This window comes from Symphodus melops (genome assembly GCF_947650265.1).
Source record: "Symphodus melops genome assembly, chromosome: 23".
NCBI classification, from domain to species: Eukaryota; Metazoa; Chordata; class Actinopteri; order Labriformes; family Labridae; genus Symphodus; species Symphodus melops.
In genome coordinates, this window is record NC_136713.1 from 2,883,455 (window position 1) to 2,906,003 (window position 22,549).

The 22,549-nt window shown below is 41.2% G+C and overlaps 2 protein-coding genes across 2 annotated transcripts; both read left to right on the plus strand.

The window, feature by feature from the left end:
* Positions 1-3,393: 3,393 nt before the first annotated feature.
* On the plus strand, positions 3,394-10,225 carry LOC306818571 (uncharacterized protein). Its single transcript, XM_079336231.1, has 2 exons — positions 3,394-3,650; positions 7,643-10,225. Exons 1-2 carry the CDS (start codon positions 3,476-3,478, stop codon positions 9,091-9,093), a joined length of 1,626 nt encoding a protein of 541 aa, XP_079192357.1. The 5' UTR covers positions 3,394-3,475; the 3' UTR covers positions 9,094-10,225.
* A 6,635-nt stretch (positions 10,226-16,860) lies between these two features.
* LOC306818846 (uncharacterized protein) lies at positions 16,861-22,304 on the plus strand. The gene is made up of 3 exons (XM_079336571.1): positions 16,861-16,925; positions 17,599-17,837; positions 21,069-22,304. Exons 2-3 carry the CDS (start codon positions 17,666-17,668, stop codon positions 22,097-22,099), a joined length of 1,203 nt encoding a protein of 400 aa, XP_079192697.1. The 5' UTR covers positions 16,861-16,925; positions 17,599-17,665; the 3' UTR covers positions 22,100-22,304.
* Positions 22,305-22,549: the final 245 nt, after the last annotated feature.

Sequence of the window (22,549 nt, forward strand, 5' to 3'; positions counted from 1 at the left end):
CAATGTGGTTGCTGCTGAAGGATGGAGTGCAGTCGTGGGTCAGCAACGTGAAGAGCAGGGGGCTGAGCACACAGCCTTGGGGGGCCCCGGTGCTCAGGATGGTGGTTTTTGATGCGTTGCCGCCAACCCGCACAGTCTGAGGCCTCTTGCTGAGGAAGTCCAGCAGCCAGTTACACAGGGAAGTGCTGAGCCCCAGCTGGTCCAGTTTGCCGATCAGCTGCTGAGGGATGATGGTGTTGAATGCTGAACTGAAGTCTATGAACAGCATTCTGACATATGAGTTTTTGGAGTCCAGGTGGGTGAGGGCTGGGTGAAGAGCAGAGCAGATTGCATCCTCGGTTGATCTGTTGCCCCGGTATGCAAACTGGTAGGGGTCCAGGGTGGAGGGAAGGGAGGATTTGATGTTGGCCATGACTAATCTTTCAAAGCACTTAATGATGATGGGGGTCAGTGCAACGGGTCTATAGTCATTGAGAGTGGATGGTGATGGCTTCTTTGGAATGGGTATAATGGTGGTTGTTTTGAAGCATGTTGGAACAACAGTCTGCCTCAGAGAAGTGTTGAAAATGTCTGTGAAGACATCTTTGAGCTCCTCTGCACAGTCCTTCAGCACACGGCCAGGGATGTTGTCTGGACCTGCAGCCTTGCGGGTGTTGATGTTGGAGAAGGATCTCTTCACGCTGGCTGCAGTCAGGCACAGGGTCTGGTCGTGGGGAGGAGGGGTGGTCTTCTGTGCGGGCATGCTACTGTTTGCTTCAAACCTGGCAAAGAAGCTGTTTAGGTCGTTCAGCAGAGAGGTGTTGTTGTCACAGGTCTGTGGCTTGGGTTTGTAGTCCGTGATGGTCTGGATACCACGCCACAGGCTCTGCTGTCCTTGAAGTGTCTGGTTACTGTAAGTGAGTAGCTGTGTTTAGCTTTCCTGATGCCACGGGAAAGGTTGGCCCTCGCTGTTCTCAGGCCGACTGCATCCCCAGCTCTGAAGGCGATGTTCCTGGCCCTCAGTAGCCCGCGTACCTCTCCTGTCAGCCATGGCTTCTGGTTAGCCCGGGTGGTGATGGTTCTGGTGGTGGTGACATCATCAATGCATTTGCTGATGTAGGAGGTAACAGTGTCAGAGTACTCCTCAATGTCTGTGTGGTTGTTGTAGGTGGCTGCCTGCTTAAACATCTCCCAGTCTGTGGTTTCAAAGCAGTCCTGCAGTGCAACAGAAGCCCCCTCTGGCCACACACATACCTGCTTCAGAACCGGTTTGGTGACTTTAACCCTGGGTCTGTAAACTGGCATTAGCATTACACTGATGTGGTCAGAGTGGCCAATCTGGGGGCGGGGTGACGCCTTGTAAGCACCTTTAACAGATGTGTAAATCATGTCTAAGGTGTTACCTTCTTTTGTGGGGAAGTTCATGTGTTGATGGAAGTGGGGTAAAACCGTCTTGAGATTTGCATGGTCAAAATCCTCCTGACAACAGGCATCACTGATGTAAACACAGACCCCACCACCTTTCTTCTTTCCTCCTTTAAAAAGGATTCTGTCCGAACGGTAGCATGTGAATTGTTCAAGCTAAGCGGCGGAGTCCGGGACATCATGAAGAAACTCTTAATTTGAAAACAGTAAACATAGTTATTTGAAATATTTCTGTTGAAATGCAAAGTGTGAATAAAATAATAGGTTCAGGCAATAAAAGGGTAATCTGAATTTCATGAATTCATTGTAAAAGATTCTTAAGAACAAACTGTGCTTTAACAAATCAAATTATAGGCAATGTAAATTTGTTTAAAGTAATAAATGCTACATCAAAATCACAGCAATTAATTGACAAAGATTTTAAAAATTCTAATCGGTCTCTCAGATGATGAGTTGTTGATTTGTAATCTAGCTGTACCTTGTACTTTTTGTGTCCTACTTTATAGTAGATTATTCAAAATTCTGTCCCTGCATTTGTGTGATTGCGTGCGTGTGTGTGGTGCACATATGTTCAATATAGGGTTTCAACCAATTTTTGCCAGACTGACGCTTCAATCTCCATGTGACGTTTTGACTGGCAAAGGCTCAGGGATAAGGCCTATTACATCCACAGGTTGGTATCAGATGATGTCATCTCTTGATGGCCAAAAGAATCGATTGTTACCTCTGCAGCTCATTGTTTTAACAAGAGCACTGCTCTAACCATCAACATCTTGTATGATGCCAGGGTACACATCTCAATCGTAGTTGACTGCACACCACTGACCAATGAACCCCTCATGTAAGTCCAGAATTTTGTGCAGACCTAAATTGTGGGATTTGTCAGGAAGCAATGTGCTGGTTGAGGGGCAAGTGCTTTCCCACAGTTGAAACAGCACTGTTTCTGGACTGAAGCATTTACAGGCATTAGGTACTAAGCAGAAACAGCTCAGGATCCTCCAAGATATTTGGCTTGGCTTTTCAGAGATGATCTGAAAAAAATAAAAATCATTCATAGTATGAAATTAATATCAGAAATTATATGTTGGGAGAGAACTGAAAACCATTACCTGATGAATTTTCATATAGCCACAAAATGTCTGCAGCTGAGATGGCACATGCACGTCCATTGCCTCAATGTCCTCTGGCTCAACATAGAATAGCTCTATAGTGGATTTTTGCTGCTGAAGCTCCTTAAACAGCACTCAACATTAGGTACGTCCTTGTTTGTAATGCTTTTTATACTTTACTATTTAAGTGTTTGCTATGTTTGCTTTGTTTCCTTTAACTGTTGTTGCACCAAAACACAAAGACAAATTCCTTGTATGTGTAAATGTACTTGCAATAAAAATGAATGGCAATAAAAAAATTATATTCTGATAAAAAAAATACACCCACATTTTAATTTTCTAAATAGAACAAAATAAAATATGAGTGTTGAACTCATTGTGTATTTAGACAAGCACTATATCCAATAAATGTATAATTATTAGATAGATAGATAGATAGATAGATAGATAGATACTTTATTGATCCCGAGGGAAATTAACAAACAAAAGTAAATATATATATATATATATATATATATATATATATATATATATATATATATATATATGGTATATTTCCTTAATAAATGTTGCCTCACAACAATGCAATTATTCACTCTGAAATCTAAGTGATTTTCACGTTTTTTTATTTTTAAATTCCACATCAAATTGTCTGTGATGTGGTGAACAGAAAGTTTGAACTAAAATTATTCTTTGCAAACAGCTGATTTAATTTCATCTGAAAAAGGCCTTGAAGTGTATGTTCCATATTTCCTATCGCTTTTATTTTGAAACGTCATATCAGATTGTCTTGTTATTTCCTGTTTTCAAGCGAGCGCCCATCGCTAGGATGTAGCGTCTATTTCCGGCTCTTTCACAGATAGTTTCCGGGGTTGTGTGCACGTGTGTATTTAAGGTTGTAGGTAATCAGAGTAACGTTGAGTTGAGTTTTCCTCCCGTCAGTCTTGGATGTTTTGGGTCAGATGTCCGGGTTTCAGGATCTTAAAGAGCTCTTCAGACGGCGGCTGCTCGCTGCGGTTTTCAGAGATACATCAGGACGAACAACAACAACAACATGTGGATACGAAGAGGAGCTCCACCGACAAAGAAAACTGCTGGGTGTGATTTTAACACCTGAAATCAAGCTGCACAGAGCAGGTAGGTTTTCTTTGCACTGCTGGAAACGTGTTTCAGGGAGCAGAGCCTTTAAGCCCTGTATCCACACAGCAGTCTGGTACGGATCAGTACAGTTCGGTTCGATTAAACCTGGTCTCGTATGTGTTTCCACAGCCACCCGTGCCCTGTTTTGTAGGCGGCGTGTAAGCCGGATGCCAATAGCTGTAATAGCATCACATGATAGCAGCTAACCGCTAACTAATATATTCCACAAAGGAGAAAAACAAACAAACAAAACCAACAATGAAAGACATTCAGCAATGAATCTCCTCTGTCACTGACACGTGACTCTTACTCAGTTAAGCTTTGTTTCAAAGAGGGCTGTGTGCAGCAGAGAAATACAGACATAAACAAAGTCATTAACAATTCCGTGTCTCGTTTCTTTCCTCAAATCTTTTATCGGGGAAATGTAGAACCTGGGTCTTTGCAGACACACAGTGACCTGGCTGTCTTTCGTCTTTCTCGCTGTCTCCACCCTTTTGACTTTTTAAATGAACCGATCTCTGTCCTCCATCAGAGTGAATGGACACAACATTTTCACCTCAGTCCTGCTTTGTTTGGTTTGGCTAGCAAGGCATGTATGAAGAGGCGTGCCACTGACAAGTACGGGTCCTTCAATGGGCCAAGTTTGAAACGTGCCTTTCTTACAGTCTATGGTTTCTGGTTAAAATGTGCAGTGAATTTTTTATTCAAGTGTGCTATAATTAATCTTGCGTCAATTTTTTTATAACGTGTTAATTTGTGGTGTAATTGATGCATCTAATTAACTCGTCAAAGTGATAGCTCTATAAATTACATTTAAATATTATGCATTTTGTTTTACTTTAAAATCATAAACATTTCATTTTACAAGAGTTTTAATGTTACAACTCCGTATATTTATGTCCACAACTCTTAAATTGATGGAGCTCATGTTCTAAATCATCAAAATATTATATATTATGTTTTGTTCAAGAGAGGGGGACAGTGCAAGAGAGTTAAAAAAAATACTGTATTGGGTACAAATGAGGTCTGCCAACAATGTGAACAAAACACCAGGGTACAACAGTGTGCCTTTTAATATTCATTTTATTAGATTCAGTGTGAAAGGAACTGTGTTACATTGATGAACCTCATGAAATGAAAAATACAGTACAGGGTACAAATACAATGTGTTAATTGATGTGTGTGTTGTAGTATACACTACATTACAGCAACAGGATTGTGTTGTTTGGCAACACGGTGCACAAACACATGAAGCTCCAGAGCCTTGGTCCTTCTGGACTCTTTGCTCAGGACACCAAGATCACGGAGTCTCCTATCAGTAGTGGTGGACCACAGGAAGGTTTTCATCTGTTTCTGAGTGGAGAAACTGCGTTGACAGGAAGGGTCTAAAGAGCTCAAAGAAAACTTCTCTGTATGGTTCAACAAACCAGCTCAAGTGCACTGCATGGCTTTAACTTCCCCACTCTGTATTTTTCTGTTCAAAACTCTGTTGAACTGATGGAGCTCATGCTTTGAATCATCAATGCTTGCATTATACAAACAGTCAAACGAAGAGACAAAGCCATCACTCTGGGGGTTGAGAGGCTGTATGTTTGTCATGAGTTCACATTTGGTATTGGAGAAATGTCTGTTCAACTCACTTAGCATGTTATCAATTACAGGATAGAAAAATGATGTGTGAAACACATCTTTCTCACGTTCTGCCTCCCTCTGACCAACAGTGCTTAGTGTGCATTAGCCACTGAGTCTAGGGCTTGGCATTGTCTGACGTTTTGACACTGATGGAGCAGAATCACACTGCTCACAAATATCCAATACTTCATCCCACAACTTATCAAAGACTTGCCTGTGGTCTTTCAATGTCTGGACTAAGACATTCACTAAGTCAACAGCTCTTGCCAGATCAACACTTTCTGACTGTAACATGTCAGACTGTAGCTTTGTCTCCCCAAACAACTTACGCATGGTCACTAGGTGCACAACAAATTCAAAGTCAATTGGAAGTAGAAGATCACGGGCCTCAACAGTTTTTTTTCACCATGATGTTCTTGAACAATCTGTTGCAGTAGTCGTTTCAGGACAGGTGCAGTGTTCATAATATTGCATAGGGCTGGAAATCGGCATGCCCAACGTGTGTCGCTTAAATGTTGCAGCTCTCTTGTTCTGCCATGTATGTTTTGTGTAGCTGTAAGTTATAGCACTTTCACAATTGTTTTAATGTATGCCTGATTTTCTTGTGCTTGTTTAGCATGTTCTTTGTCAAGGAGATCTGCTAATGTTGCATCAGTTTTAACTGCTCTTTGATTATCCCTCCATGGTATCATTGCACACTTGTGTCGTTCAGACTTTGCATAAACTGAAAACCCTGCATCTCTCGTAGTTGCTGTTTTTTTCCAGTTTCGAAACCCAGGTGGTGAAACAAAAACAGTGTCTGGGGCATTTGGTGTACTGAAATGTCTACATGCAAAGCAACATGTAGAGTCCATTACAGCAGAATACTCGAGCCATGGATGAAGATCATACTAGTTTGGCCTGAAGCTCCGTCTTCTGTCCCCAATCAAAGTGGTGGGGAATATATTTAAGTTGGGCTGCGCTGGTACATCGTTCTTAGACTTGCTGATATATGTAGTAAGATGCACAGTAAACATAGAGCACAACTTAAACACTTGTTTACTTTTGTATACATCTGCATAGAGTTCAAAGAGTAGGCCAAGTATGTGCTTAGAAAAGTAAGGAGAGGTTGCGTGGGTATCGTTTGACTTGTTTTCCCTATCTGATGCTGGGGGTGGGGGGGTCTGATGGTTATGATGGGGGAAAAAATGGGAACATTAGCAGCAGGAACATGGTGTTCAATGCGAATGAGGTTGATTATGAGTTAATGCAATTCCTCACAAGTTACTTTTTATTTTGGTTAATAAAAATTACAAACGTATTTTACATATTACAGTATTTTTTGTCACCTCAGTGGCTTCATTTTTCCAGTTAATTGCGATAGACATAGTGGTTTATCTTATTTTCCTTTTTAGATTGTATAAAATGAATGGATTTAAATGTCCAAATCACATCAACAGACTGCTTTAATCCCTTTGAGTTGAGCACACAAATTGGTGAATAAATTACTCATATAGCCTGTGAATTTGCACAGCGACATTGCCATTATAGAATTACTTTTTCTTAAGTGAAAACAAACATGAGAAAGATGCACACTGCAAGTCTATGTTTCTCTTCAGTTGATTTTTGTTGTGACTGCTGTGCCCGATGCTCTGTGCATGTTTTTAAGTGTTCTGTGATGTATTGTCTTCGCCTGCATTGCCAGAACAGCACTCTCTCTCTCAGTGTGTTGGGATCTTAATGTTTACAGTCTTTGGCCGAGACCTCAGGGTTTACAAGTTAACCACTGGTTATGGTTCTGTCTGGGTAAGCCAGTCATAGGCAAAGTATGGCACCAAGTACAGCAAGAAACAGGTGAGGCAAGATATTAAAGGGGGGAAACAGAAAAAGGTACTTTTTTGACTCTTACTGTGTGAAATAGGAGGAATGTGAGGACGAGAGATGCTTAATTGAGTGACTCTCACTCAGAAATAGTGTCGTGGTGTCATGCGTGAGACTTGGCAGCTCTGGTTATAGAGTTGCTGCGTCAGACTCGCTGGAAGTTCAGTGTGCTTTGGAAAGGTCCACGCAGATCGCCATTTGTATCACAATGGGAGCTAAAGTTTGTACCAGCGTTTAAGATGCACCACCCCACCTATTGTACTGGATGTGTTGTGCGTTCTGTCTGGAAACTCAAGTCTGACGTCACTTTCCTATGCCCCTACATTTGTTTTTTGAGTTTATTTGAATAATGAGAAAGACCTTTTCCTTTAATTTGAATTATGTCCTACAATTCATCCCTGAAGAGACTTTTCTAAACAATGATGAATTTGTTCAAATTGGTGAATAAATTACTAACATACTTATATATGCTAATGTTTTTTTACTTTGTCCTGCAGATGTCCAGCAGCTGTTGGTGTGTAAAGAAGAGCTTCCACCTGAGCAGGAGTGGAGCCACATTCTGGACCAGGAGGACACTAAGCCCCAACACATTAAAGAAGAACATGAGGAAGTGTGGATCAGTCAGCTTCAAGGAATGGAGGAGGCTGACACCACTCCTGTCTCTGTGAAGAGTGAAGAAGATGAAGAGAAACCTCGGTCCTCACAGCTTCATCAGAGACAAACTGAACAGATGGAAACAGGAGCTGATGGAGAGGACTGTGGAGGAGCAGAACCTGAGAGGGACTCAGATCCAGAGAGACGTTTACAACCAGAGACTGAGGTCAAGTCTGAAGACTCTGATGAACCAGAGACTGAGGTCAAGACTGAAGACTCCGATGAACCAGATACTGAAGTCGAGACTGAAGACTCTGATGAACCAGAGACTGAGGTCAAGACTGAAGACTCTGATGAACCAGAGACTGAGGTCAAGACTGAAGACTCTGATGAACCTGAAACTGAGGTTGAGACTGATCAGAGTGATGATTGGCAAGAGACAAGAGACGATCTGTCAGAATTAAAGTTGAAAAATAAGACACTAGAGACTGGAAAGAGACAACATAGGTGCTCTGAGTGTGGTAAAAGGTTTAACAGAAAACAGACTCTGACCGCACACATGTTAGTTCACAGTGGAGAGAAACTCTTCAGCTGCTCGGAGTGTGATAGAAGTTTTACATATAGATGCAGTCTGGCTGCACACTTGTTAGTTCATAGTGGAGAGAAACCCTTCAGCTGCTCTGAGTGTGGCAAAAGTTTTGTTCATAGAAGCGGTCTGGCCGCACACATGTTAGTTCATAGTGGAGAGAAACCCTTCAGCTGCTCTGAGTGTGGTAAAGGATTTATTCAAAGAGGACATCTGACCCGACACATGTTAATTCACAGTGGAGAGAAACCCTTCAGCTGCTCCGAGTGTGGTAAAAGTTTTGTTCATAGAAGCAGTCTGGCCGCACACATGTTAGTTCATAGTGGAGAGAAACCCTTCAGCTGCTCTGAGTGTGGCAAAGGATTTATTCAAAGAGGACATCTGACCCGACACATGTTAGTTCACAGTGGAGAGAAACCCTTCAGCTGTTCCGAGTGTGGTAAAAGATTTACCTGGATAGGCAGTCTGGCCACACACATGTTAGTTCACAGTGGTGAGAAACCCTTCAGCTGTTCCGAGTGTGGTAAAAGTTTTAAACAAAGTCAACATCTGGCCTCACACATGTTCATTCATAGTGGAGAGAAACCCTTTAGCTGCTCTGAGTGTGGTAAAAGATTTAAACGAAGACAACATCTGGCCTCACACATGTTCATTCATAGTGGAGAGAAACCCTTCAGCTGCTCTGAGTGTGGAAACAGATTTAGACAGAAGGGGATTCTGAAGAAACACAGTGAAGTTCACAAACAGGAGGAAGCTAAAAAAGTCTAATTTTATCCTTCACATGTATCCCAGCTCACCAGGCTGCGAGGTATGTTTTCCACCTTTACCATCAGCATTTGAAACAAACTACTCAACGATTGATCGCTTTAGCTCTGTACCCCTTGAATACAGGTCGCAGGTCTGGATACTCTGTAGTTAACCAGAGAGAGGAAAAAGAGAGAGAGAGAGATCTCCACTGTGACGTCTCTTTGAATGCCCTCTTAACTTTGCAGTGGCATTAACCCAGATACCAAATTAACCCTTTCAGAGAACAAGAGAAGTTTAAGAACCGTTGCCTTTTGAAGACAATAAGAATACCTTCTCACAAGCTCAGCAAATGACTCTTGGTTTCTGGTGTGAACCTGAAACTTTTCTGCCAGTTTTCCCTGAGGGGTTCTGTTTCTTTCTGACGTAAAGAAATCCAAATCTCCAACATGAGAATAAAGGGGAGGTCTGAGCAGACTCTGCCAGTAACTGTCCTTGAAACAGCTGGTGCTAAACCATCTTGTCCGGTTGTCTGTTTGTTGGAGTTGTTCTTGGTTTTCAGTTTTCAAGTTTTGACATTTTGTCTTAAACGTGTGAATTCTTTCATTTGTTGTGTTTGACCTACGGATTCTTCTTATGTAAACCGTAATCTTGTGTCTACTTTATTCTGTCTGTTACAGATCAGAAAGTGTTATGCAATCGTTGAATTCGTTTTATTATTTTTGAGTTTATTTCTTCTATGACCCTTCAATCCATGTATCATTTAACTCATATATCATATAATCCTAAGTGCTTTTACATGTTCCATTCATCATGCATGCATGCATTCGTTAGGTGCCTTTGCACCTGCGAGAAAAGCAAAACCACAAACCAACTTGCTCGTGTGAATGTAAGACGCCTCAGTTTGAACTTTGATACAGGTGATGTGACCTCAATTGCTTTTGAGAGTTCAGATGCTGTATGACACCTCAGTGCCCTCGAAGGCACCTCTTTGTTTAAATCACTCACACAGAGGAGTTCACACACTAAACTGTGTGTTAAACTTTGAAATCTTATTTTTTACTTTTCTTTTTCATTTAACTTTATTGATTTTGAGTTTTAAGAAAAAGAACAGTGTCGGATGTTTAACCTTTTAAATAAATCTTTTGAAATCCTTTTTTGACTGAGTCAGCCATTTCTGCACGTCAAGGACATTTTGGCGTTGTGGTAAGCTCCATTCCCAAAGGCTTACAGGTCAGCAGGACTGACACGTTTCCCCCTCCCCTGCTGAAGCCGGGGGAATATCATATTCTACTTGCATCCATCTCAACCTGAGCCGGAAATAGACGCTACATCCTAGCGGTGGATGCTTGCTTGAAATCAGGAAATCACGAGACAAACTGATATGACGTTTCAAAATAAAAGAGATCTGAAATATGGAACATAGACAACTCACACAGCACATTGTGGGGAGCAAAGAAAAGCGACGCAAACAGGGAAATAATAGAAGAACTTTTGAAAGAGTCTATTGAAAGTCACTTGGTGTGTATAAATGATGGTAGAGGAACATAATTATTATGCATACAGGAAACAGTTCAGCACGTAATAGGATAACATCAGACAGGTTTGTGTGATGGTGGACAGGAGCAAGGGACGAGAGAACATGTTCTTTACCCTGTCAGAGATTTCAATCCCAAAGAGAAAAGCTAAATGAAGAGCTGAGAAAAGGTGGGGTTGAAATAATGACTCGTGTTAAATGAGGATGGAAAGCCATGTTTACATTTCTAGAAGAAACTGGATGAGTTCAGACAATTTAATTCATTTACTTTTGTTAAGAATTTAAATTTATTTTATACAGTGCTTTTCTAAATACACAAAGACTTTGACACTCATTTTATGTTCTATTTAGAAAATCAAAATGTGTGTGTATTGTTTTTCATCAGACTCATTTTTTTTTTTTTTTTTTTTGCCAAGTACAATACACAGGAATTTGTCTTGGTGTTTTGGTGCAAAAACAGTTAAAGGAAACAAAGCAAACATTTAAATGATAAAGTACAAGAAGCATTACAAACATTCAAACATTGTAAAGTATAAACAACACAAAGTAAAAAAAAATGTACTGAAATCAAATCAATCTTTATTTATAAAGCGCTTTTCATACTTTAAAAGTAGCACAAAGTGCTTTACATGTTAAAATCACATTAAAATCACATTAAAATCATTCCCACCCTCCCCCCACCCCCCACGCATACAAACAGTATCACACTCATACTCACAAGCCACCCCACTCTCCAACACACACACGCAGACCTACACACAAACACACACATGCACACACACCAGCATCAATAATATGGACAGAAGGCTGAGTACGGATGAACCAGGTAAGTAAACGCCAAAGAGGAGCCGTCTGCATCGAGAGCAGCAGATCGGCCGCGGCCATCAGGGGCACCATCACAGGGTGCCCAGAGGAGGCGGGGCAGAGACCCCTGACTTCCACCCAGGCACCGCAGGACGGCACCCAGGCAGCCACAGCCCTCCACTGCTCCCGACACAGAGGGCTCCCTCGGAGGAAACACTGGCAAGAAACGTAAAATACATAAAACTTTAAAATGAGGCCAAACAATAAGCTGAATAAAGCTAAAACCAATAAAATAATGGTAAGATATAAGTAAACATAAAATGCTAAAATCATAACAGATAAAATGAATAAATATTATTTAAAAGCTAGACTAAAAAGGTGGGTCTTGAGCCTGCTCTTAAAAATATGAGCGTTCTCTGCGGCCCTGAGGTCCTCCGGCAGGCTGTTCCAGAGGCGAGGGCCGTAAAAACTGAAAAAACTGAAATGTTCTGCTTTATTTAAAATATTGATTCAAACATTCATTTTTCAGTATTAACAACCATATTTTAGTCAAAGAAACAACTTTGTACTCACTGAGTTTCCTTAATTACATTTTAATCGGCATAAAATCCTGTTCTGTTAAGTATATCTAATATCAATCTAAAATATAATCTGTGAAGTAACAACAATAGATGTTTATGTTTTTAACCAATCAAATGCAACCCAGTGAAAGTAATACCCTATAAGTCACCATACTGAGATAAAAAAGGACATGTCTCAACAGAAGTTCATTAACCTCAAAGCAGAGAAGAACATAATATGTCCTTATTCAAGACACATTCATATCATCTTACAAATATTTAAACAGGGTATGACGGGTAAGTAAACCTCCCTGCTTAATTTTCAAACAGATAATTTCGAGACATATTTCAAGGTTCAAGGTTCTTTATTTGTCAATTCCAAAATATGTCAGACATACAGTGAAATCGAAATTACGTTTCCCCCCTCCCCACGGTGCAATGTAGATAAAAAAAAGGTAAATAAAATAAAACAAGGTAAAAAAGATAAATAATATTTACATTAATAAACCTAAATGTGCAAAAGTACTAAGTTAAATAGAATGGAGTATAAAACAAGATTATAAGAAAAGTGAAACTTGTGCATGCGTGCAATGTGCAATAAGTGACCAGGGTTCTGTTTCAATGTTCAAACAGGAGGAGGTTCCAGTGTTCAGTGTTCATGGGGGCAGAGGGGAGGGAAGAGAGTTCAGCTTCCTGACAGCTTGGTGGAAGAAGCTGTTTCTCAGTCTGGTAGAGCCGGCCCGCAGGCTGCGGTACCGTCTCCCCGATGGCAGGAGGCTGAAGAGGCTGTGTGAGGGGTGGGTGGGGTCACTCACAATGCGGGTTGCTTTGCGGGTGAGGCGGGTGCCGTAGAGGTCCAGAAGAGAGGGGAGCGGGACACCGATGATCCGCTCAGCCGCCTTCACTGTGCGCTGCAGGGTCTTGTGGTTTGCAGCAGTGCAGCTCCCCAGCCACACAGTGATGCAGCTGGTCAGGATGCTCTTGATGGTGCCTCTGTAGAAGGAGCACATGATGGGTCAGGGTGCTCGTGCTCTCTTCAGCTTACGGAGGAAGTAGAGGCGCTGCTGGGACTTCTTGGCCAGTGATGTGGTGTTTGCTGTCCAGGAGAGATCCTCACTGATGTGGGCCCCCAGGAACTTGGTGCAGCTCACTCTCTCCACAGCAGCACCGTCGATGGTCAGGGGGGGTTTGGGAATGGGGGCCCTCCGGAAGTCGACAACAACCTCCTTGGTCTTGTCGGTATTCAGGAAGAGGTTGTTGTCTTTGCACCATGTGGCCAGTTGGCCCACCTCCATCCTGTAGTGCGTCTCATCGTTGTTGGAGATGAGACCTACCACTGTTGTGTCGTCCGCGAACTTCACAATGTGGTTGCTGCTGAAGGATGGAGTGCAGTCGTGGGTCAGCAGCGTGAAGAGCAGGGGGCTGAGCACACAGCCTTGGGGGGCCCCGGTGCTCAGGATGGTGGTTTTTGATGCGTTGCCACCAACCCGCACAGTCTGAGGCCTCTTGCTGAGGAAGTCCAGCAGCCAGTTGCACAGGGAAGTGCTGAGCCCCAGCTGGTCCAGTTTGCCAATCAGCTGCTGAGGGATGATGGTGTTGAATGCTGAACTGAAGTCTATGAACAGCATTCTGACATATGAGTTTTTGGAGTCCAGGTGGGTGAGGGCTGGGTGGAGAGCAGAGCAGATTGCATCCTCGGTTGATCTGTTGCCCCGGTATGCAAACTGGTAGGGGTCCAGGGTGGATTTGATGTTGGCCATGACTAATCTTTCAAAGCACTTCATGATGATGGGGGTCAGTGCAACGGGTCTATAGTCATTGAGAGTGGATGGTGATGGCTTCTTTGGAATGGGTATAATGGTGGTTGTTTTGAAGCATGCTGGAACAACAGTCTGCCTCAGAGAAGTGTTGAAAATGTCTGTGAAGACATCTTTGAGCTCCTCTGCACAGTCCTTCAGCACACAGCCAGGGATGTTGTCTGGACCTGCAGCCTTGCGGGTGTTGATGTTGGAGAAGGTTCTCTTCATGCTGGCTGCAGTCAGGCACAAGGTCTGGTCGTGGGGAGGAGGGGTGGTCTTCTGTGCGGGCATGCTGTTGTTTGCTTCAAACCTGGCAAAGAAGCTGTTTAGGTCGTTCAGCAGAGAGGTGTTGTTGTCACAGGTCTGTGGTTTGGGTTTGTAGTCCGTGATGGTCTGGATACCACGCCACAGGCTCTGCGCAGCTCTGTTGTCCTTGAAGTGTCTGGTTACTTTAAGTGAGTAGCTGTGTTTAGCTTTCCTGATGCCACGGGACAGGTTGGCCCTCGCTGTTCTCAGGCCGACTGCATCTCCAGCTCTGAAGGTGATGTTCCTGGCCCTCAGTAGCCCGCGTACCTCTCCTGTCAGCCATGGCTTCTGGTTAGCCCGGGTGGTGATGGTTCTGGTGGTGGTGACATCATCAATGCATTTTCTGATGTAGGAGGTAACAGTGTCAGAGTACTCCTCAATGTCTGTGTGGTTGTTGTAGGTGGCTGCCTGCTTAAACATCTCCCAGTCTGTGGTTTCAAAGCAGTCCTGAAGTGCAGCAGAAGCCCCCTCTGGCCACACACAGACCTGCTTCAGAACCGGTTTGCTGACTTTAACCCTGGGTCTGTAAGCTGGCATTAGCATTACACTGATGTGGTCAGAGTGGCCAATCTGGGGGCGGGGTGACGCCTTGTATTCACCTTTAACAGATGTGTAAATCATGTCTAAGGTGTTACCTTCTTTTGTGGGGAAGTTCATGTGTTGATGGAAGTGGGGTAAAACCGTCTTGAGATTTGCATGGTCAAAATCCTCCTGACAACAGGCATCACTGATGTAAACACAGACCCCACCACCTTTCTTCTTTCCTCCTTTAAAAAGGATTCTGTCCGAACGGTAGCATGTGAATTGTTCAAGCTAAGCGGCGGAGTCCGGGACATCATGAAGAAACTCTTAATTTGAAAACAGTAAACATAGTTATTTGAAATATTTCTGTTGAAATGCAAAGTGTGAATAAAATAATAGGTTCAGGCAATAAAAGGGTAATCTGAATTTCATGAATTCATTGTAAAAGATTCTTAAGAACAAACTGTGCTTTAACAAATCAAATTATAGACAATGTAAATTTGTTTAAAGTAATAAATGCTAATCAAAATCACAGCAATTAATTGACAAAGATTTTAAAAATTCTAATCGGTCTCTCAGATGATGAGTTGTTGATTTGTAATCTAGCTGTACCTTGTACTCTTTGTGTCCTACTTTATAGTAGATTATTCAAAATTCTGTCCCTGCATGTGTGTGATTGCGTGCGTGTGTGTGGTGCACATATGTTCAATATAGGGTTTCAACCAATTTTTGCCAGACTGACGCTTCAATCTCCATGTGACGTTTTGACTGGTAAAGGCTCAGGGATAAGGCCTATTACATCCACAGGTTGGTATCAGATGATGTCATCTCTTGATGGCCAAAAGAATCGATTGTTACCTCTGCAGCTCATTGTTTTAACAAGAGCACTGCTCTAACCATCAACATCTTGTATGATGCCAGGGTACACATCTCAATCGTAGTTGACTGCACACCACTGACCAATGAACCCCTCATGTAAGTCCAGAATTTTGTGCAGACCTAAATTGTGGGATTTGTCAGGAAGCAATGTGCTGGTTGAGGGGCAAGTGCTTTCCCATGGTTGAAACAGCACTGTTTCTGGACTGAAGCATTTACAGGCATTAGGTACTAAGCAGAAACAGCTCAGGATCCTCCAAGACATTTGGCTTGGCTTTTCAGAGATGATCTGAAAAAAATAAAAATCATTTATAGTATGAAATTAATATCAGAAATTATATGTTGGGAGAGAACTGAAAACCATTACCTGATGAATTTTCATATAGCCACAAAATGTCTGCAGCTGAGATGGCACATGCACGTCCATTGCCTCAATGTCCTCTGGCTCAACATAGAATAGCTCTATAGTGGATTTTTGCTGCTGAAGCTCCTTAAACAGCACTCAACATTAGGTACGTCCTTGTTTGTAATGCTTTTTATACTTTACTATTTAAGTGTTTGCTATGTTTGCTTTGTTTCCTTTAACTGTTGTTGCACCAAAACACAAAGACAAATTCCTTGTATGTGTAAATGTACTTGCAATAAAAATAAATGGCAATAAAAAAATTATATTCTGATTAAAAAAAAATACACCCACATTTTAATTTTCTAAATAGAACAAAATAAAATATGAGTGTTGAACTCATTGTGTATTTAGACAAGCACTATATCCAATAAATGTATAATTATTATTAACAAACAAAAGTAAATAAGTAATTAAGTAATTAAATTGTCTGAACTAGTCCAGTTCCTTCTCTAAATGTAACCCAGACTTTATATTTACTTTATATTTACATTTGTCATTATTTCAAACCTCAGCCTTCAGCCTGTCCCTGTATTTGCTTTCATTAGTTGAGATCTAGTTTTTGGCATGAATTATAATAACTGATGATAGTAATCTGTCCTAAATCCATCCACATTTCTATGACAAAGAATTCTTCTTCCCTCCCTTTACTCACCACTCTGAATGGTTTATTTCCTTAATAAATGTTGCACATCCTCCTCCCCCCATTACACCTCACAACAATGTAATTATTCACTCTGAAATCTAAGTGATTTTCACGTTTTTTTATTTTTAAATTCCACATCAGATTGTCTGTGATGTGGTGAACCGAAAGTTTGAACTAAAATTATTCTTTGCAAACAGCTGATTTAATTTCATCTGAAAAAGGCCTTGAAGTGTATGTTCCATATTTCCTATCGCTTTTATTTTGAAACGTCATATCAGATTGTCTTGCTATTTCCTGTTTTCAAGCGAGCGCCCATCGCTAGGATGTAGCGTCTATTTCCGGCTCTTTCACATGTATGTGTGTAGTTTCCGGGGTTGTCTTAGTGTGCACGTGTGTCTTTAAGGTTGTAGGTATCCTTTTGGTAAAGGCGAAATTAAGGCATTGATCAAAAAAGAAATGACAAAGAAATGGCCAGTCAGATGGGACAGGAATAAAAATGGGAGGAAATATTACAATTTACAGAAATCTATAAATACACAAGGAGTAAATAGGAAAAATAGAAGAGAGGAGACAATTTTAACTAAAATGAGATTTGACCATACAGGGTTGAATAACACAATGTTTTTGTTAGGTAAAAGAGAAACAGATGAATGTGAGGAATGTGGAGTCACAGAAAACGTTGAACACGTATTGTTCCATTGCAAAAAATATAGAAGAATGAGGATCAGACTAAATCAAAAGATAAGAGAGGTAGGAAGGAAATGGAGTATTGAGGGATTGCTTGGAACTTCAGGAGAAGGAATCAAGAAAACACAGAAAGCTGTGATACAATTTTTGAAAGATGTAGAGATATATAATCGGATTTAGGTCATTATTTATTTATTGTTATTTTTATTTTATTTTATTTTATTTATTTTTTTATTTTTTTAATTTATTTTTAATTTTATTTTCATTTATTTGATATTAAATAGAGAAATATAAAATCAAGCTACATACTCCGGTACAGTAGGTGGCGGTATACACCTTTAAGATATGTTTGTAACCCGCCATTAAACTAAAAGAAGAAGAAGAAGAAGGTTGTAGGTAGTCAGAGTAACGTTGAGTTGAGTTTTCCTCCCGTCAGTCTTGGATGTTTTGGGTCAGATGTCCGGGTTTCAGGATCTTAAAGAGCTCTTCAGACGGCGGCTGCTCGCTGCGGTTTTCAGAGATACATCAGGACAAACAACAACAACATGTGGATACGAAGAGGAGCTCCACCGACAAAGAAAACTGCTGGGTGTGATTTTAACACCTGAAATCAAACTGCACAGAGCAGGTAGGTTTTCTTCCCACTGCTGGAAACGTGTTTCAGAGAGCAGAGCCTTTAAGCCCTGTATCCACACAGCAGTCTGGTCCGGCTCAGTACAGTTCGGTTCGATTAAACCTGGTCTCGTATGTGTTTCCACAGCCACCCGTAAGCCGGATGCCAATAGCTGTAATAGCATCACATGATAGCAGCTAACCGCTAACTAATATATTCCACAAAGGAGAAAATCACAAACAAACAAAACCAACAATGAAAGACATTCAGCAATGAATCTCCTCTGTCACTGACACGTGACTCTTTATTACTCAGTTAAGCTTTGTTTCAGAGAGGGCTGTGCGCAGCAGAGAAATACAGACTTAAAGTCATTAACAATTCCGTGTCTCGTTTCTTTCCTCAAATCTTTTATCGGGGAAATGTAGAACCTGGGTCTTTGCAGACACACAGTGACCTGGCTGTCTTTCGTCTTTCTCGCTGTCTCCACCCTTTTGACTTTTTAAATGAACCGATCTCTGTCCTCCATCAGAGTGAATGGACACAACATTTTCACCTCAGTCCTGCTTTGTTTGGTTTGGCTAGCAAGGCATGTATGAAGAGGCACTGACAAGTACGGGTCCTTTAATGGGCCAAGTTTGAAATGTGCCTTTCTTACAGTCTATGGTTTCTGGTTAAAATGTGCAGTGAATTTTTTATTCAAGTGTGCTATAATTAATCTTGCGTCAATTTTTTAATAACGTGTTAATTTGTGGTGTAATTGATGCATCTAATTAACTCGTCAAAGTGATAGCTCTATAAATTACTTTTAAATATTATGCATTTGTTTTATTTTAAAATCATAAACATTTCATTTTACAAGAGTTTTAATGTTACAACTCCGTATATTTATGTCCACAACTCTTAAATTGATGGAGCTCATGTCCTAAATCATCAAAATCTTGTAAAATATGTTTTGTTCAAGAGAGGGGGACAGTGCAAGAGAGTTAAAAAAAATACAGTATTGGGTACAAATGAGGTCTGCCAACAATGTGAACACCAGGGTACAACAGTGTGCCTTTTAATATTCATTTTATTAGATTCAGTGTGAAAGGAACTGTGTTACATTGATGAACCTCATGAAATGAAAAATACAGTACAGGGTACAAATACAATGTGTTAATTGATGTGTGTGTTGATCAACACTTTCTGACTGTAACATGTCAGACTGTAGCTTTGTCTCCCCAAACAACTTACGCATGGTCACTAGGTGCACAACAAATTCAAAGTCAATTGGAAGTAGAAGATCACGGGCCTCAACAGTTTTTTTTCACCATGATGTTCTTGAACAATCTGTTGCAGTAGTCGTTTCAGGACAGGTGCAGTGTTCATAATATTGCATAGGGCTGGAAATCGGCATGCCCAACGTGTGTCGCTTAAATGTTGCAGCTCTCTTGTTCTGCCATGTATGTTTTGTGTAGCTGTAAGTTATAGCACTTTCACAATTGTTTTAATGTATGCCTGATTTTCTTGTGCTTGTTTAGCATGTTCTTTGTCAAGGAGATCTGCTAATGTTGCATCAGTTTTAACTGCTCTTTGATTATCCCTCCATGGTATCATTGCACACTTGTGTCGTTTAGACTTTGCATAAACTGAAAACCCTGCATCTCTCGTAGTTGCTGTTTTTTTCCAGTTTCGAAACCCAGGTGGTGAAACAAAAACAGTGTCTGGGGCATTTGGTGTACTGAAATGTCTACATGCAAAGCAACATGTAGAGTCCATTACAGCAGAATACTCGAGCCATGGATGAAGATCATACTAGTTTGGCCTGAAGCTCCGTCTTCTGTCCCCAATCAAAGTGGTGGGGAATATATTTAAGTTGGGCTGCGCTGGTACATCGTTCTTAGACTTGCTGATATATGTAGTAAGATGCACAGTAAACATAGAGCACAACTTAAACACTTGTTTACTTTTGTATACATCTGCATAGAGTTCAAAGAGTAGGCCAAGTATGTGCTTAAAAAAGTAAGGAGAGGTTGCGTGGGTATCGTTTGACTGATGCGGGGGTGGGGGGGTCTGATGGTTATGATGGGGGAAAAAATGGGAACATTAGCAGCAGGAACATGGTGTTCAATGCGAATGAGGTTGATTATGAGTTAATGCAATTCATCACAAGTTACTTTTTATTTTGGTTAATAAAAATTACAAACGTATTTTACATATTACAGTATTTTTTGTCACCTCAGTGGCTTCATTTTTCCAGTTAATTGCGATAGACGTAGTGGTTTATCTTATTTTCCTTTTTAGATTGTAGAAAATGAATGGATTTAAATGTCCAAATCACATCAACAGACTGCTTTAATCCCTTTGAGTTGAGCACACAAATTGGTGAATAAATTACTCATATAGCCTGTGAATTTGCACAGCGACATTGCCATATAGAATTACTTTTTCTTAAGTGAAAACAAACATGAGAAAGATGCACACTGCAAGTCTATGTTTCTCTTCAGTTGATTTTTGTTGTGACTGCTGTGCCCGATGCTCTGTGCATGTTTTTAAGTGTTTTGTGATGTATTGTCTTCGCCTGCATTGCCAGAACAGCACTCTCTCTCTCAGTGTGTTGGGATCTTAATGTTTACAGTCTTTGGCCGAGACCTCAGGGTTTACAAGTTAACCACTGGTTATGGTTCTGTCTGGGTAAGCCAGTCATAGGCAAAGTATGGCACCAAGTACAGCAAGAAACAGGTGAGGCAAGATATTAAAGGGGGGAAACAGAAAAAGGTACTTTTTTGACTCTTACTGTGTGAAATAGGAGGAATGTGAGGACGAGAGATGCTTAATTGAGTGACTCTCACTCAGAAATAGTGTCGTGGTGTCATGCGTGAGACTTGGCAGCTCTGGTTATAGAGTTGCTGCGTCAGACTCGCTGGAAGTTCAGTGTGCTTTGGAAAGGTCCACGCAGATCGCCATTTGTATCACAATGGGAGCTAAAGTTTGTACCAGCGTTTAAGATGCACCACCCCACCTATTGTACTGGATGTGTAGTGCGTTCTGTCTGGAAACTCAAGTCTGACGTCACTTTCCTATGCCCCTACATTTGTTTTTTGAGTTTATTTGAATAACGAGAAAGACCTTTTCCTTTCATTTAAATTATGTCCTACAATTCATCCCTGAAGAGACTTTTCTAAACAATGATGAATTTGTTCAAATTGGTGAATAAATTACTAACATACTTATATATGCTAATGTTTTTTTTACTTTGTCCTGCAGATGTCCAGCAGCTGTTGGTGTGTAAAGAAGAGCTTCCACCTGAGCAGGAGTGGAGCCACATTCTGGACCAGGAGGACACTAAGCCCCAACACATTAAAGAAGAACATGAGGAAATGTGGATCAGTCAGCTTCAAGGACTGGAGGAGGCTGATACCACCAAGTTCCCCTTCACTCCTGTCTCTGTGAAGAGTGAAGATGATGAAGAGAAACCTCAGTCCTCACAGCTTCATCACAGACAAACTGAACAGATGGAAACAGGAGCTGATGGAGAGGACTGTGGAGGAGCAGAACCTGAGAGGGACTCAGATCCAGAGAGACGTTTACAACTAGAGACTGGGGTCAAGACTGAAGACTCTGATAATCCAGAGACTGAGGTCAAGACTGAAGACTCTGATGAACCAGAGACTGAGGTCAAGACTGAAGACTCTGATGCATCTGAGACTGAGGTCCAGACTGAAGACTCTGATGCATCTGAGACTGAGGTCCAGACTGAAGACTCTGATGAACCAGAGACTGATTTCAGTAATGATTGGCATGAGACAAAAGAACATCTGACAGACCTAAACTTTAAAAATAAGAAAATACAGTCTGTCAAGAGACCAGTTATGTGCTTGGAGTGTGGTAAAACTTTTACACATCGAGGAAATCTGAACCAGCACATGTTTATTCACACAGGAGAAAAACCATTCAGCTGCTCCGAGTGTGGTAAAAGTTTTACCCATAGAGGAAATCTGAACAAACACATGTTCATTCACACAGGAGAAAAGCCCTTTAGGTGTTCCGAGTGTGGAAAAATGTTTATTTCTAAGGGACAACTGACCAAACACATGTTAGTTCACAGTGGAGAAAAACTATTCAGCTGCTCAGAGTGTGGTAAAAGTTTTATCCATCGAGGAAATCTGAACCAACACATGTTAGTTCACAGTGCAGAGAAACCCTTCAGCTGCTCCAAGTGTGATAACAGTTTTAGATTTAAGGGAAATCTGACTCGACACATGTTCATTCACACAGGAGAAAAACCCTTCAGATGAAGGAGTAAGTTGGGAGCAGCTATGATGTTTGAATGTAAAGGCTTTATATGAAACAGTTACAGTGTAAGGATCCTTCTTCTCTCCTGATATCTTCTCTTCTCTCTGTCACTCTGTTTCCTTGGAGGCTGCTGTGTTGGGTAGCTCAAGTTCTTCACACAGCTCATGTGTAACCTTGTAATAAATAAACTGATGGAGAGTGAGAGAGTCTACTTGTTATTTTGTGTCTAGAGTATAAAGTCTCTTTGCTAAAAAAAAAAGGGAGTTCAGCAGATCCTGATGCAGAGTGACCACAGTCAGATCAGGCCCAGGTTGAGTTTACTGAAGACCTTTAACCCTCAATAAGAATCCTGCAGTCAGAATACAAAATCAATAAAATGCACAGGATGAAAGAAGAGTGCAGAGGATACTGGGCACAAAACTGCTGCAGTCTTTGAACACAAACTGAATGAA

What these genes read in the sequence shown, in the direction of transcription:
- LOC306818571 (XM_079336231.1), top strand. Translation starts at nt 3,476, where the DNA reads ATGTCCGGGTTTCAGGATCTTAAAGAGCTCTTCAGACGGCGGCTGCTC. An exon ending in AATCAAGCTGCACAGAGCAG is followed by an intron (nt 3,651 to 7,642) that starts GTAGGTTTTCTT and finishes TTTGTCCTGCAG; the next exon opens with ATGTCCAGCAGCTGTTGGTG.
- LOC306818846 (XM_079336571.1), top strand. Translation starts at nt 17,666, where the DNA reads ATGTCCGGGTTTCAGGATCTTAAAGAGCTCTTCAGACGGCGGCTGCTC. An exon ending in AATCAAACTGCACAGAGCAG is followed by an intron (nt 17,838 to 21,068) that starts GTAGGTTTTCTT and finishes TTTGTCCTGCAG; the next exon opens with ATGTCCAGCAGCTGTTGGTG.